We start from the raw sequence: 15,068 nt of genomic DNA on the forward strand, positions 1-15,068 counted from the left end.
CCCCTTTGGACCCTTCCCTCAGACCCCATCTTAACTCCCCACCCACACTGGGCTGTACAAGTATCCCTGTCTGACCCTAGACTCTGCCTTTGGTCTTGTGCCCCTTGTACTGCTTTGATTCAGTTCCCTCCAATACAGGAGCTGCCTTATTGTTTGTTACTTTTTGTACTATTAAATTTACTTTTCAGGTAACGGATCGAAGCTGTCTCTCTCCAGTTAAGTTGCCATTGGGCCAGAGTCCTGAAGAAACTCAAAAGGAGTCTGATAGTCTGGGCTCAGACTTCAATAAGTTTCATGTTTTCTTTTTAGGTACTACAGTATTTTGGTTTAGGGTCTATTTTTGAAAACCTCATGTAGGAATTTTTGCTTTTTATAAATTACTTAATAGACATTCTTACAGGTGCATTAACTGTGATAACTGAAAAATCTAGAAAACATTTATTTGGTGGATGGCACAGCTGACAAAAAGTAAACACTGAAAGTATCTCCACAAAGAAAGAGATCTTTCTGCTAATGTTCCAGACTTGAAACAGATATGATTGTTATTTAAAAAAAAAACAAACCTACCTTCATCAAATATTAAACTTTAAACAATTACTGTAACTTTCAGCTGAAGAGTCACTGCATCTGTGAACAAGGTGTTCCTTACATCTCATAGGAGCATTACTTTTTATTTTCCTTTGGCAGTTAAACCCTTCTGTTTTTAACCTGTCCATAAGGTGCTGAACATCTTTTATTTTTTCAAGGAAGACAATTCTTTTGCCACATAATAAGCATGGATAGGTTAACAATCTTATGTAAAATTACTTTAAATTCAATCCTATTTCCTCTCAACCTTGAGCTTTAGTGAGCTAGTCTATATCTGCTGCTATTTGATATCTTCACACAAATCTAGCTGAGCCTCTCCCTTCATCTCATTATGGGAATGGTGGTTACTAATTATAAATCTGTGTAACAGACATAAAAGTTACCTGATATTACCACTCATTATTAATAAAAGAAGCTATCTTATTGAGAACAATGAGTTAGTAAGGGTAAATTAGTAAGTGGTGAAACTGCCAGAAACACTGAATAAAGAATTAAAAAATCTCAGTTTATACATCCTAAGAATGAAGCTTACAAATAAACCAAACATTTTAGGTGCTGCTAACTTTCAGATAAGCAACAATATAATTTGAATTAATTTTAAATACTTTATTTTAGTGTAATTACAATTCTATAAAAAATGACAAAATAAGGTTATCTTGGAAAATCAACTGAATTCATGAAAAGTTAAAACTCATTTTTCAAGAGGTTCCATTATTTGTCTTTATTTGTTCACCACTGCCTATGCATTCAGAAGACCTCACAGTTCCAATCTGGCAAGGAATGCCTGGGAAGGTCTTGAATTCATGAAAACTTAATAGCAATTTCAAATGTAGTTGATCAAGGAAGTGCTGCATTTTACTGCTTTGTCAAATTGAAGAAAAAAATATAAGTACCTGAAATGAATACACTACATACTCTTGTTTTTTCATGTTGCAGCTTTTTTAATGCTATGTTAATCCAGTTTGCCAATCTCAAGTGAAAAAAGAAGATGGGATTAAAGACTCAGAGTAATGAATAAAGAAACCCAAGTATCAGCTCAAAGAACCTTCATGTGTTGGGTTAAAAGCTTCAAACTTCTTATCACTTTTTCTACGTTACGTTTTTTGTTTTAAATAACAATTATTTGAATGGGATAGTGAAACTTCTTGGTTCTTCAAGAACTCCTTCAGTTAGTAAAACATTTAGATTGTGCTTCTGCAGAGGAATCACTCAGGTTTAAGATTCTTACAAACATACTTTTCCCCACCTCAAGATGTTAAATTTTTTAAAATAAAACTTGCAAATCTTTCTTTTGTAGGGCTTGACACTCCACTCTCTAGCTTTGTTTATGAGACTTGGACTGATTCACTCAAGGAATATCAATAATGAGCCAGTTCTATGAACACCCTGGGCAGAAGTTGCAGTGCCCACAGGGTTAGGCTGCAGATGAACATTATTGCTGAGCAGCTTGGTGGCATCTCAGTACTAGATTTAGGTACTTAGAAGGAAAATGTGAGAATAAACCATGCTGTGCATTTAGCCCTGGAGAGCACAATTGTCTTTAAGTGGACAATTGCATTGATTTCTGTGGAGCATACAGGAGCTGGAAATTAAGCACCTTCTATTTTTTGTTAGAAAACTGAGGACATAATGGATAATTATGATGAACAAAAATGTGTCATCTCAACAAGTTTTCCCTGGGTTACGGCTCTGCTTCTATTCATGATGACAAAATTGACAGTGTGAGCACAAGCAGACCCCAAAGAATGAGTTCATCCCCTTGAACTACACTTTTCTCATTTATATCAGACATTTTTGACAAATTTTTATGACTTTTAGATCATTTTTAGAATTTGTGTGGCACCAGCAGATTCCTGTAACACATAAGTGGCAATAATGTTAGAGAATTGAATCCTGCTGTTTTCACATAAATTAAATACAGAGGTTCATCACATGCTGTGAGATCTCCTGTAGTGATTTCTTAATATCCTTTAGATCATTTTTCAGAGTTAATCTATGGGTAGTGTAAAAGATGTTATCATTTCTCCTGTTTCTATAAGGGGGCTTTAAAAACTGTCTGCTATAGCTACTGAAGGAGAGGAAAACATTCTAAAAATATTACTTTAATAAATGTCTGGCAAGGTTGTGGTGTATTTGCTTCAGTATATGACATAATTTTGTTTCTAGGATCTATTCAGCCTTATAACTTTTGTCTGTACTCTTTTTTCTTTACCCTCAAGAAAATGTCATTTACTAAAATAGAAGCTCAGGCTCATGTTAAGCTCAGTAACAGAACTGCTGTTGAATTAAATAGGAGTGAGATCAGTCTCAGACTGAACGACAGTGAGAACAATTATGAAAGTGATTATACAGAAAAGGGAGATCAAAATTAACAGCTAAACAATCAAGTAGGAAATAAACTGAAGAATACACACAAAATTAAAAAGGCCAGATGAAAACACAAACAAAGGCTCTGGTTTCCAAAGACAAAGAAAAAGATTAGAGGTCTAAATCCTTTGTTCAATAGAATTTGAGTGTCTGTCTGTTGGATTTTCTTTTAAATTCCTGGCCAAAACCAAACAATTTGAGCACAAGAATTAGGCAAATGCAAAGTCTAAAGACAGGAAACATCCCTCTCTGCCAAAAAAAAATAACTCCCCAACAAACCAAAACAAAACCCTGAGTTTGGGGAATGCTTCAAGAGCATAAAGGGCATTAATAAGGACCACATCATCAACTACTATCCAAATATCAAGGCCACATGCTATTTGGTAGCACAAGGTCTAGTCCAAGTGCCTCTTGCCCATAGAGAAAACCACAGCTTTAGTGGTCATGCTGCCCACGTTTTCCTTTCAGTCTGTTGCCTCAAAATTGGTTAAACAGAGAAAATGTGAAGTGACAAGCAAAGACAAAGCAGAAATAAATAAAAATACAGAAGGTTCGTACATCTTCTCCCTCTTCCTGCTTTATTATCAGAGGTAAGTCCTTTCTTTTAGAGCTGCACTCAGCCAGCTTTCGGAGTTTTAGCAAATTGCCCACCATCCCCCTTACACTGCTTCCATCCCTAGGAACTCATTCCATAACAGGCACTACTGTCTTTTCCTGCCTGTTCCTCACTACAGTCTATAAGTCTCTGTTTAATGTGTTTTTCAGGATGTCTCTCCACTCTTATATCTCATTGCAATCCCTACTCTTCAGAGGTTCAGGGTTTCCCTGGAAAGAGTCAAATGTGGACTATAGAGTTCCTTGCCTAGCTGTTTTCTCAGCATGACAGATATAAGAAGATAAAAAACAGTAAGAAAGAAAAAACCCCTGCCTTTAACATTGTTGCAAGGCATAGAGTCAAAAGTGTTCATGACCCATAATTAAGAATAATACTAGCTGAAAGCACTAAATGTGTCTGAATATCTGGATACATTTAAAGGTCACATTTTAAAATGCACCTTTGAGAAGATATAAGGTCTGTAACATCTACTGTTGCCATGAATGCACATGTCCTCGAGATGTTTTTCTGAGAAAAACACAAACTCTGGGTAGTCATGCACACACGTAGTAGTGAGTTGGACTTGTCAGTGGTCTGTACTCTCTCCTTTTCTCTTTCTGTCTCTCCATCCCACCCCACTGTTTGGTTTCTTCTTTCTGTACAAAGAGTGTTTCCAAATGTCCACATCATGGCTGAGAGCAACGAACTGAAATCTAGGAGCCTGAGCACAGCCTGCAGTGTGCAAAAACCTTCATGCCTTTATTTTTTTTTACTTTATCCAAGCCATGAACAATGCTAACTACTGAGATGAACAAGATAAAGCAGGCTTCATTTTAGGGCCTATGTAAATTGCAAGATTTAAATCCTCTTATATTTTATGTGAAACCATTGCAGAACACTTTGGGATGTAAAGGATATTGAAAGGCAATTCCTGTCTTCAGAATAGGTGTCTCCTATCAAAGCATGAACCCTATATTCAATTATTCAAGACAGATCATTTGCCCCTTCCTAATCACTGCAATGACCCAGTGCAGCACACTCCCCAGGAGAAAGTCCTGCTACACACCAAAACTACCAAGACTGAGAAGAGCTGTTCACTCTACTAATACCTAATGAACCAGGCCCTTTTTTGTGGAACTCTAGGTGAGAGCAATGTGGAGTACTTAAAATATCTTGAGCCCCAACTTAATAATTAGATTTACTTATTTGAGGAAGATGTATAACAGAGAAGACTGTGGTTATCCTCGGGATCATAGTAGTCCTTCATCCCATAGCAGTTAGAACTTGGAAAGACATTACTCATCTTAAATGTAAATCATGAAATTCTCAGTGGAACGTATTACAGAAGTCTAAACGTTATGATCTTATTTAATATTCTCTCTATTTTAAGTATCTCTATTTAGCATGTCACCTTAAAATCTATTCATAGGATATGTCACCAGCATTGCTAATTTCAAGTCTCTCTCTTCCATATAATGACTGCTATCAAATATGTTTCCACTTGCTCGCATTTTTCCAGTTGGCATCACATCTCATTTCACACCCTAACTTCTAAATTCTCCCCCCACTTTTTTTTTTTTTTTGCTATGATACCATGGTGATTCTGAGATTAAAAACAAAGATAAATCATTCTCCTTCTCTATCTCTTTCTCTCTCTGAAACACTTTGTACCTTGGCATACATATGGATGTACTGAAATATTGTATTGCTTTTTCTTGTTCTGTGCAACCAATAAAGTCACTATTAACTAAGAAATGATCTAATGGTTCAATAATACACTGACCACTTCCTCAGACTCACTACTCTAGATCATTTTAATTCCATATAATTGGAGTTATAAAATATGATACCTAATCTCTAATTCTGACATGGAACTAAATTATGCTGCATTTGCTATTAGAAATTCTTACTTTGAAAACACAGAATTATTATGTATTGAAACATACTCGATTACTTTTCTGTAGAAAATGGGCATTTCAAGATAAATATGAGTGTGTTTGGGAACCAATTGGGGACTCTATCACAGAGTCCACATTTTATAATTTTAAAGACTAATATAATACCCTTATTCAGCAAATTATTTTACTATATGTTTAAAATGGTTTGCTGACTCTTAACTGCATTTAACACTTGTTTCTATGTTTCAGCATAAGGACTTACAGACCACCTCCTCCTACACCCAGTGCCTTACAGAGTGGAAAGTGGTAGTACAACTTAGCAAATAAATCCTTTGAACCTTTCAGGTGTTGCTGGTGTAATTCTGGGTCATGTTTCAGTGTCCTTGGAATATTACACCATTAGGCATATGCCACATTTAGACATAAACTGTAGAATAGCAAAAAAAAGAGCTGATCTTGCAAAGCATTTCACGCTCCAAACAGCACTACAAACAACATGCTTTAGAGAAAACAAACCCAACAGAGTAGAATGTAATATCTACAATTTGGAAACAATTTTTCCTGAATTTGTGAGGATAAAATAATAGAATGGCCTGGATTTTAAGACACCTTAAAGACCACTTACTTCCAATTCCCTTGCTGAGGCAGGAACACCTTATTAAACACAGAAGTTTTAAAGACCTCCTATAAGTTTGCCAAAAATTGCCAGAAACTTAAAAAGAGACCATATATAACATATCCAATTAAGTACACTGACTATTGTGTATATACTGATACTCTGGAGAGATCTCATCACTTCTGAAATACAGAAGACAAGGAGGGTGTTTACTTGGCTTAGACAGGGGATAACACTAATGACAGCTTTATAGCTTTGCATATGCTTACAAAACTTGAAAGAAAACTTTTATTTTCCTTCCAAAAGAATATCTCCTTTGATTGACATATGGCTCTTCTCTGAGATACAGTTGTTATATCCTGATCATTTTCCTCAATGGCTTTTTATGATCATTCACAATTATAACTGTTTTTTTTAAAGACTAAGCCACAACCTGAAGTAAAATGGGAATTTGAAACTAATCTCTCATGGCTAGAATGAGTAATCATAATCATACATTTCAAGAGAGACGGATGATGAAGAGAGATTTGTCCTGGCCTGATCCTATAATCACTGGTATCTGTAAGCCGACCTTAGTGAAACCACTAAGCATATTGCCCACATGGGAATTGGGATGTTTGTGAGATGGAGCCAAATGTGTAGAGTCCCCAGCACCTGGTGGATGTTTTGAGGAGAGGAGGAGAGAGAGAAGGTTATTCAACAGGTAAGCGCATTTACCTTCCATATTTATGATTTTTTTCTAGATACAATAAAAGTGCATTGACACAGTGAATGGTAGCCACGTAGAGATGGTATCTAAAAGAAGCATAAGCTATCCCATTTAAGAGAATATAATCAGAGGAAAAAATTTAAAATAATCATTTTAATGTGTAGGATGTTGGAAAAACCTTCCATATCGGTGGCTACTGAAGGATTTGCTGCATCTATGACTGTAGTACCAATTGCTGACAGAACTGGGGTTCATAAGATACATCAGTGACCATGCACAGGAAAACACAATCAAAAATGCTTCTGTACTGGGCTGAAAACCTAGAAAGTCAAGACTGAGAAGAAATCTTAGACTCTGTTCTGTTTATACAGCATTTAACTAGGTAAAAAAAAAAATCAATTTCTGCTTAAGGCATGAGGTGATATTTCTTACTCAAAGTTTGGCTTTAGGCCACAGCATTCTTCCCCACCCCTTTCTTTTATTGGTCACTTTAGTCAAGTAAGTGTTTCACTCAAGTGAATGTCTATCCCTCCATGGCAGACAAAAAGACCCAACACAACGTTACAGATATAAATTTGAATAAAAGGAAGAGATATGTGGGATTAGACAAAATAAGCAGCCCACAGTACTGTTGCATTTAGAAAATGAGACTAGTGATTACACTTTGAGAGGCAGATTAGAGAAAAATCAGATAGAAGAAATGTTCTAGCTCAGAGGCACAGGATTTTGGACATTGGTTCATTTTTCAAAGACTGAGCTGTTTCACATGTAAAGAAGGACTCAAATTTAGTCTTCTATAGCTACATTTGGTTGGAAATCTGTCTCCTAGAACTGCTAGATGCTGATGAGTATCTCTGGTTCCCACTTTCCTTCTGTTCAGCAGTGCATGGCTGCTTCCAGGGGTGGGTTGCAGCCCAGACATACGATCATCCCTGCCTGCAGCCTGGCAGGGAACTCAGGAGCTTTGGGTACAAGTCCCTCAAGACTGAGCAGACATCAAGGCTTAAAAATTGTGTTCCATGACACTAGATACTTCTGCAATGGAGGATTAGAAAAGAATGGGGATTGACATCAGCAATGGATTCCTAATGACACTTCTGCTCTACCAGAAGTGGATACTTATTTGTGGATAAAAAAATGGATGATGTCGTCTTCCAATTCCTATTATCCCCATTGTATTCAGAGTTAAAGACTAGTTTGTGAGAAGTGATCAGAATCATCCTTTTAAAGTTTTAAGGCATCTCTTTCTACTAGTTGTATTGAGAATTAGAGCTCTAGCTGTAGGAAGACTGGATGCTCTTTCGTTCTCCTTCCCTTTGCTGCAAAAGTTTAAGTGTCTGAAATACAGCTGTGTCCAGGCCCAGCTAAGGAAGGTAAGACTTTCCTCAGACAATCCTGTACATTCACCCATAGTGCATCTTCCAGTTCACCTTGGCCTCCACTATGGACTCTCCAGTGTTTTGAAATGGTCAAACTCAACAGATCACACAGTGTTTCACTTCTATAGGGATTCTAGTCAGTATGGAGGGCTTCAGTTGGTATATTGGGACGTACTTGCATCAACTAGCTTTACATATCAAACTTTCCTGCTTCGAATTATCCTCTTGAAGTAAAATTCCTCTCTTGCCAGTCATGACATCAGAAATTCAGACTCCTAAAAACAAAAGGTGATGTGAACTGCAACTTTCTAGAGACGTGAAGAAGAATCAAAATGATAAGGAAGGTAACTCCTGAGTAAGTGTGATATTTTTAGGCACCAGGTCCAGCAGAGTCTTAGAATTTTTTGAGAAGATACTGGATAAATTTAAGTGCTGTTTTGCACTGCTTCTGGAAGGAGTATCCTTGCAGTGAAGTTCTTGTCCTATACCATTCTTTGAAAAGGCCTCTGTAATTCGGAGTAAGTGCATATTACACCAAACAATTAAGACAAGTTTTTAGGTGGACATATTTAATTTGTTTCAGAGTTGCTTGTTTTGATTTAACTAGAATATATTCTATATGGACCTAGGCTTGCGAGAATTTATAGAGTGGCCTGGAAATAGAAGTTTTTTGGACAATTGGCCAAAGAGACTGACTAAAGAGATCTAGACAAGCAGCAGTCATGTAGTTTAAAATAATATGGAATGTAGAAAGAAAATACAGTAGCTTTACAGGTATTACAAGCTGGCATTCTACAAACACAATCTTTAGTAAATCATCTTTCTAGATATGATTTCAAAACAAGGATATACATCTACCCTTTCAGTCTGAGGTCAAATCCCAATGCATCTGAAACTTTCAATAATAATAATAATAATAATAATAATAATAATAATAATAATAATAACCAGCAACAACAACCACCATAATGAAGCTTTGTGCATGTTTTAGAATTTGGTCCCAGAAAATATCCTGAGAGAGAGAACTACAAGAATCAGTGATTTAATGGAATGACACATCCAACTACTGAACTTTTCTGTTTGCATTTCTCACAACGTTTCCTGTATGACTGAATTCAACTAGAATTGAACTAGAATATACAGAATTACTTACTGTGCAAAGTGTCTCAAATGTCTTTTCGGAGACAAAGGATCCATCAAGACCAAAAAGAAAAATAGATGCATAAGAAAGCATCCCTCCAAGGATAATAAGGTTGTTCATGTAGGGACTGGACATCTTTATTAGTCTATGGACAAAAGGTGATAGTGCATTAAAGAGGAAAGGATTACTGCTAGGCTACTAGAGCAATAAAGAAGAACTTTTTGTAACCAGGCAAAGAGATAACTCTTCTAGAACACCATGATATCCAAAGGCATGCACTGTATTTGCTATTTTATGAATTTTAGCATTGTTTCAGGTTTTTGAATGCTTAGTAAAAAGACCTCCTCTTTTACTGATGTATTAATTAGCAAGGGTTAATGCTATTAGCAGACTGTCAAACATAAAATAGAAAATTACACTTTTCAGACAGTATAAAAGAACTCAAATACAGTCTGTTTCAATGTGAGTATATTACCCAGTTATTTTAATTAAATAGTTCTAAAACACCACCTTTCCACAGTTTTACATTTTCCTTACATATATATGTGTGTGTATATATATATATATATACACACATGACTGGTTCTACAAACATGGCATTAAATACAAAAGAACTTGTAATAGAAGTAACATGAATGTCTTACTTCTGATTTCTGTTTTTGATGTTAAAGAACAAGAAAGCACTGGCCATTATCATTCCTAGGATTGTGAGGGCAGAGAGGATGCTGTAAAGAGGAAGGGAGATTTTGCGCAGCTCCTCTTGTATAATGGTCTTGTCCTTCGGAGGCTCAAGCCCTAGAATTACATAAAGAAATAAAAAGCTAAAGATCAACCAGATGTAGAATTTCTGCAAGAAACTTTGCCTCGCCTAAGTACTACATATTGAATTAGCACACTTAGCAACTGTGAACCACATCAGCAGTTGATGAAATCATTGACTTTGACAGACATATGTTAGTCACATTGATTGACACGAAGATTTGCATTTCTGGAGCAGGTAAATTTCCTCTTTGGAAGAAAAGACACAACCAAACCCCAGTGCAGAACCCCATACATGCTAACTAGCCTCATTTTGAAGTAAATAAACACTGCACTTCATATTTTGAGTGTAAATTTTACCAGGACATTATGCTTTTCTGAAACAATTGACAGAGCTATGAGTAGAAAACAGAGAGTATAGTTTTTGTGCCCACTGTCGTTGCCAAAGCAAATTCAAACGGCTTGTCTGGAGATCAGCCTTAGTGTAGCATCACTGGGATGGGGATTGATGGCCCTGGAACTGAAATGTGGTCCTGGGCTGTGGGCATGGTGAAGGAAGCCCTGGGAGGAGGGAAGGGAGAGTTGTTGGTGCCCTCAGGACTCTACAGAAGGGAAGAATATGGGAAAATGGATGGCAAAACTTTTAGAGGGAGACATCCACTATGCAGATGTGGATTTGAATGTCTGAACTTAAAAACTATGTTTAAAGCTGTGTACTTCATCGACAGTCAGCTCCAAGTAATTAAAGGCTTCTTGGTTTAATGAGGAGAATCACTTTCTGACAACTGCAATAAAGCTCTGCATCCCTGACTTTCCACACTCCATTTCATCTTCCTACTGATTTTTTCCTTGGTGCAGGAGATTGGCAAAAGGCCTTTTGCTCCCAGTCTTCCTTCAGAAAGAAGAAAAAACTACAGATTTGTGTGCTCTGTAGTTCCTGAGCCTTTCCTTTTGCGTTGGCTCTCCAATGGGGCTGCAAGGGCCACAAGGCTGAGCAGCTCCTTTTGCAGCACAGCTTCCGAGGCAGAGCTGTGAGTACCTGACTAGCAACTGCCATGGCTAAATTTTACATCCGCTCTTCTGCCGTGCACCTAAAAGAATATTCAAGGATTTGCACAATAACATAGTTTTACCTTTAAGAGTTAAGTTGAAACTCTCCAGACCATGTGTCTTGGGTTATGTAACCAAAAAAACCAAAATGTATTCTAGTTCATCTGTAGAAAGCAGTTGGGGGATGGTTTCTTTTTTCTTTATCTGTTGTAACTCCAGGGGAGAGGAGACCATCTGTTAAAACCAGGTGGGGCAGTGTTTCTTATCTCTTTCATCAACTTTTTCCACCCTCTGGGGGATATCTTTTATTAATGGGCCATTAAAGCTCACCAATGACATGATACATTACATCATCCCATTGTGAGATGCACCACCCAGTGGGGAGGAGCCAACCATTCCCTACCCAGATAAAAATGGGAACACAGGGACCCCAGACATCCTCTTTTCCACTGGATTCTCAGAGGAAGACTGGATTCATCTCACTGCCACTGAACCTGTCTATAAGATCATCTCTACTCCAACAGAACCACATCTGTCACTCCAGGAGGACTTATTTGGACTGCTTCCAACACCCTGACCAACAGGGTATCAGGTCGTATTCCTGACTCCATCAGGGTTTTCTAGGACTTTTGTTTGTTTGCTTATTTGCTTTTTTTTTTGCATTACTGCATTTGTACTTTTTAATATTCCTAGTAAAGAACTGTTATTCCTATTCCCATATTTTTGCCTGAAAGCTCCTAATTGCAAAATTGTAATAATTTGGAGGGAGGGGGCTTTACATTCTCCATTCCAAGGGAAACTCCAATTTTCCTTGACAGATATCTGTCTTTCCAAACCAAGACACCATGGAAACTTGCTACCTTTTGGTCTTTATGCCCAGCTTTTCAGAAAAAAAATTTCTTTAGGTGGTTACAAAAAAGTGGCAGTGAAGGGACCATATGTTGATTTAATATTGGAGGGAAGCACCTGAGATTTTCCTCTTTCCCTCCACATTGCATGTATTTACAGTGCATGGCAATTAATAAAATTAGAGAAGTAACAAGCCAAAAAAACAATAAAACACTGATTTAGAAGGACTAACAATAAAAAATAAAACTTCACCCTGCTCTTTCTACACTCTACAGAATATATTGATGGTTTGTATTTATTAAATGTAAACAAACAGGGAGTCTACAAAATTTATTTTCTTGTTTGTGCACTGGCCATTCAGTCCTGTTGCTTCCTGTTGCTGTGGAATTTTATGCAATTGTTTAAACAGGAACATTTTTACTACTTTCTATTTCAAATACTTAAAGTTACCAGGCTTATACTGACTGGAAATCAGTGTCCTCCACACTGAATTTCCAACTGTCTCAATGAAAAGCTTAGATGAGTCAAAGGAAAAGATTCACTGTGAGTCACATAATACATCTTAAGACAAAAATAAGACAGGTTATGCATGGAAAGACCACCTTCAGGTGTTGTCAGAACATGACTAGCAGTCTTGTCCTGAAAAAAGACTGTACAGAGACTTTTGCCCATCATGTACTGTCCATAAAGGTGAGAAATTATGAACAAATGCTGTCTCCTGTAACTTCATTCTTCATATATTCTCTTGAAATTAATGGGACTGAATCAGTATTAAACAACATCATTAGTGCCTCCTTGTGGCAAATATAATCTGCTGGGTCCCAGACATTGGCAACTGGGACAGATTCTGCACTCTTCATTTCCAAAGCCTCATTCCCCAGAGCCATATGAGAAGTTTGTGTAGCTGTGCTTCTTTAAGTCCAGCAAGTGATATCAAAAGGAAAGGTCGAAAGTTCCAGCAGATGGACAAGTAGTCATGAATTAGATCACTGCAGTGAAACTCCACTCATGCTCATGCAAACCGTGGGTGTTGGGACATCGGAGAAAAGTGTAGTAGAATACAACAGTACAACAGCTTGATACTCAACTACCTCACCACTCCCAGGGGAAAACCACACAGAACTCACAAAGCTGACTTCACTTTCGGTCACTGAACTGCACCACTGCAGAGCTTAAGATTAAATCTTAAAAATTAGCTTTGAAAATAATGTACATGTCTATATTCAACTATATGTCTATATTCAAGGAGACACCCTTAAAACTCATTTCAGCTCACACCTGGCTGCCATGACAACGGGCTCTGAACACCATGGGTATGCCTTCACATCAGCTGCTTGAGGGCTGAGGAAGTCCCTACGTGATATGAAGCAGCATGGGATAAAAAATAGCAGGAAGGTACAGCAAGAAATGCTATATGTCTGCTGTGGACCTTGGGAGTGCTGCTGTCTGAAAACCTTCTGGCCCTGTTTCCCATAGTCCATGTTAAAGTCAGCCTTGGTATTTTGAAAATCTGTTTTCTAATTACCTAACAGACACCTCCCAAAGAAAAACAACTACCTCCTCCTTGTGTCTGCAAACACGGAATGTGAGAGTATCCCTCCGGTGAGATGGACTGGGGGAGTGGGAAATGAGGATAAAATGGAACATTATTCATTGGTGAAGAACCTGCTTCTTGAAATACCAAAAAACCATTTGTGTGCACATATACATTTGATTTTGCCATATCATCAGAATAAAAACCAAGTATACAATATCAAAACACTGCAATTTTCTGATGAGAGTTCTATTTTTAAAGCATTTTTTCCATAGTGTCACAGCATTTGATATTAAAAATTCTAAACCAGTATTTTAAGAGCACATAGTGTCACAAACTACGCACAGCTATCCATGTCACTCCAGCACCTCTTTCCAGCTTTGTCTCCTACCTTGGAACCTGATGCTGTTGTTGATTATTACCAATTTGTCATCCACAGCATTGTATTCTCCCACTTTTACTTCCTTTTGTTCTGCAGAGAAATAAACAAGAGTGATTGTTTATGGCAGTTCACATGTTCTCAATTGTTTAACTGATTTTTCCTTTTTTGACAGTATGTCAAAAGGAAAAGAAATATGAAAGAATAGGGCATGAATAATTAAATCAGAATTCCAGACAGCTAACATCATTAAAAGAAACATTTCTGGTTCTTGAAAGGAATGTAAAGCATTTTTAAGAATTCATTTACATAATCAGGAAACTGTTATTGGACACAGTCGTTTCCAGCTTAAAGACCACACAGTTTCTTACTGGCTCACATTATGTGGGACATTTTTACTGGGAGAACAAACACAGCTAAATCACACATTCCCCTCCCATTTAAACAACTAGGACATCTTGCTTGTGAAGTATTTCCCAGGAGAGTCATGGTGGCAGGCTCCAGCCAGTATGGAGCAGACTGGCTAGTTAGCAGATATGCTGGGAATCAAATCTCTTACTCTGACTGGGAATTAGCAACTCATTAGTACCCTGACTGCAAAACATACTGTGTTATATAATTAAAGCCAACGTGCACTTGAGTTGAAATTTTACAGTTAGTCTCATCTGGTATTTTGGGACTGTTGTCACATCTATGGCCATGTACCTGACAGAATCGACTATGCAGATAGAGGAATTTGTTTGCTGCCTTGGCCACTGTACCTGGAACTCTGACATGCATTTATCCCACACATCTGATGATATCTACCATCAATTATTTTCTGCTATTTTTGTCAAGATTTTGTTGAGATTTTCCTGAAGCACAGGAGCTTACTGAAATATCATTTTTACACTAAAACTTACATTTTGATGAGACTTACAAACCACAGGCCCATTGGCTAAAGATTTCTTTGACCTGGCTCAGCAGAGACAAAAATTTCTTTTCAGGCCTTTCTGTCTGGGCATGCACAATCCAATTTACATTTAAATTCCAAGCTCATGACCCTATTTGTGACACTGATTTTGGGAGCTGATGATCTTCAGCTAGATGGCAAATTTGGAAAGACTGTATTTCACCCAACAGCTCCACATTAACTTTTTCTCCTTTCTCACTCAAAGTGATTTTGCCTGTTCAGCTCTGCTGAATAGAGCAGCTAGGTCCATTT

General features: G+C 37.4%; 1 protein-coding gene across 1 annotated transcript in view; it reads right to left on the bottom strand.

Moving 5' to 3' along the window:
* Nucleotides 1-15,068, bottom strand: part of GABBR2 (gamma-aminobutyric acid type B receptor subunit 2) — a 465,813-nt gene that overhangs the window by 147,174 nt on the left and 303,571 nt on the right. The window contains exons 9-11 of the mRNA XM_063398360.1: nt 13,877-13,957; nt 9,938-10,088; nt 9,306-9,438 (exon numbers count right to left, since the gene is read on the bottom strand). Coding sequence (XP_063254430.1) covers nt 9,306-9,438; nt 9,938-10,088; nt 13,877-13,957 — 365 coding nt within the window. The remainder of the gene's footprint in view (nt 1-9,305; nt 9,439-9,937; nt 10,089-13,876; nt 13,958-15,068) is intronic.

Source organism: Prinia subflava, chromosome 1 (genome assembly GCF_021018805.1).
Source record: "Prinia subflava isolate CZ2003 ecotype Zambia chromosome 1, Cam_Psub_1.2, whole genome shotgun sequence".
Lineage (NCBI taxonomy): Eukaryota > Metazoa > Chordata > Aves > Passeriformes > Cisticolidae > Prinia > Prinia subflava.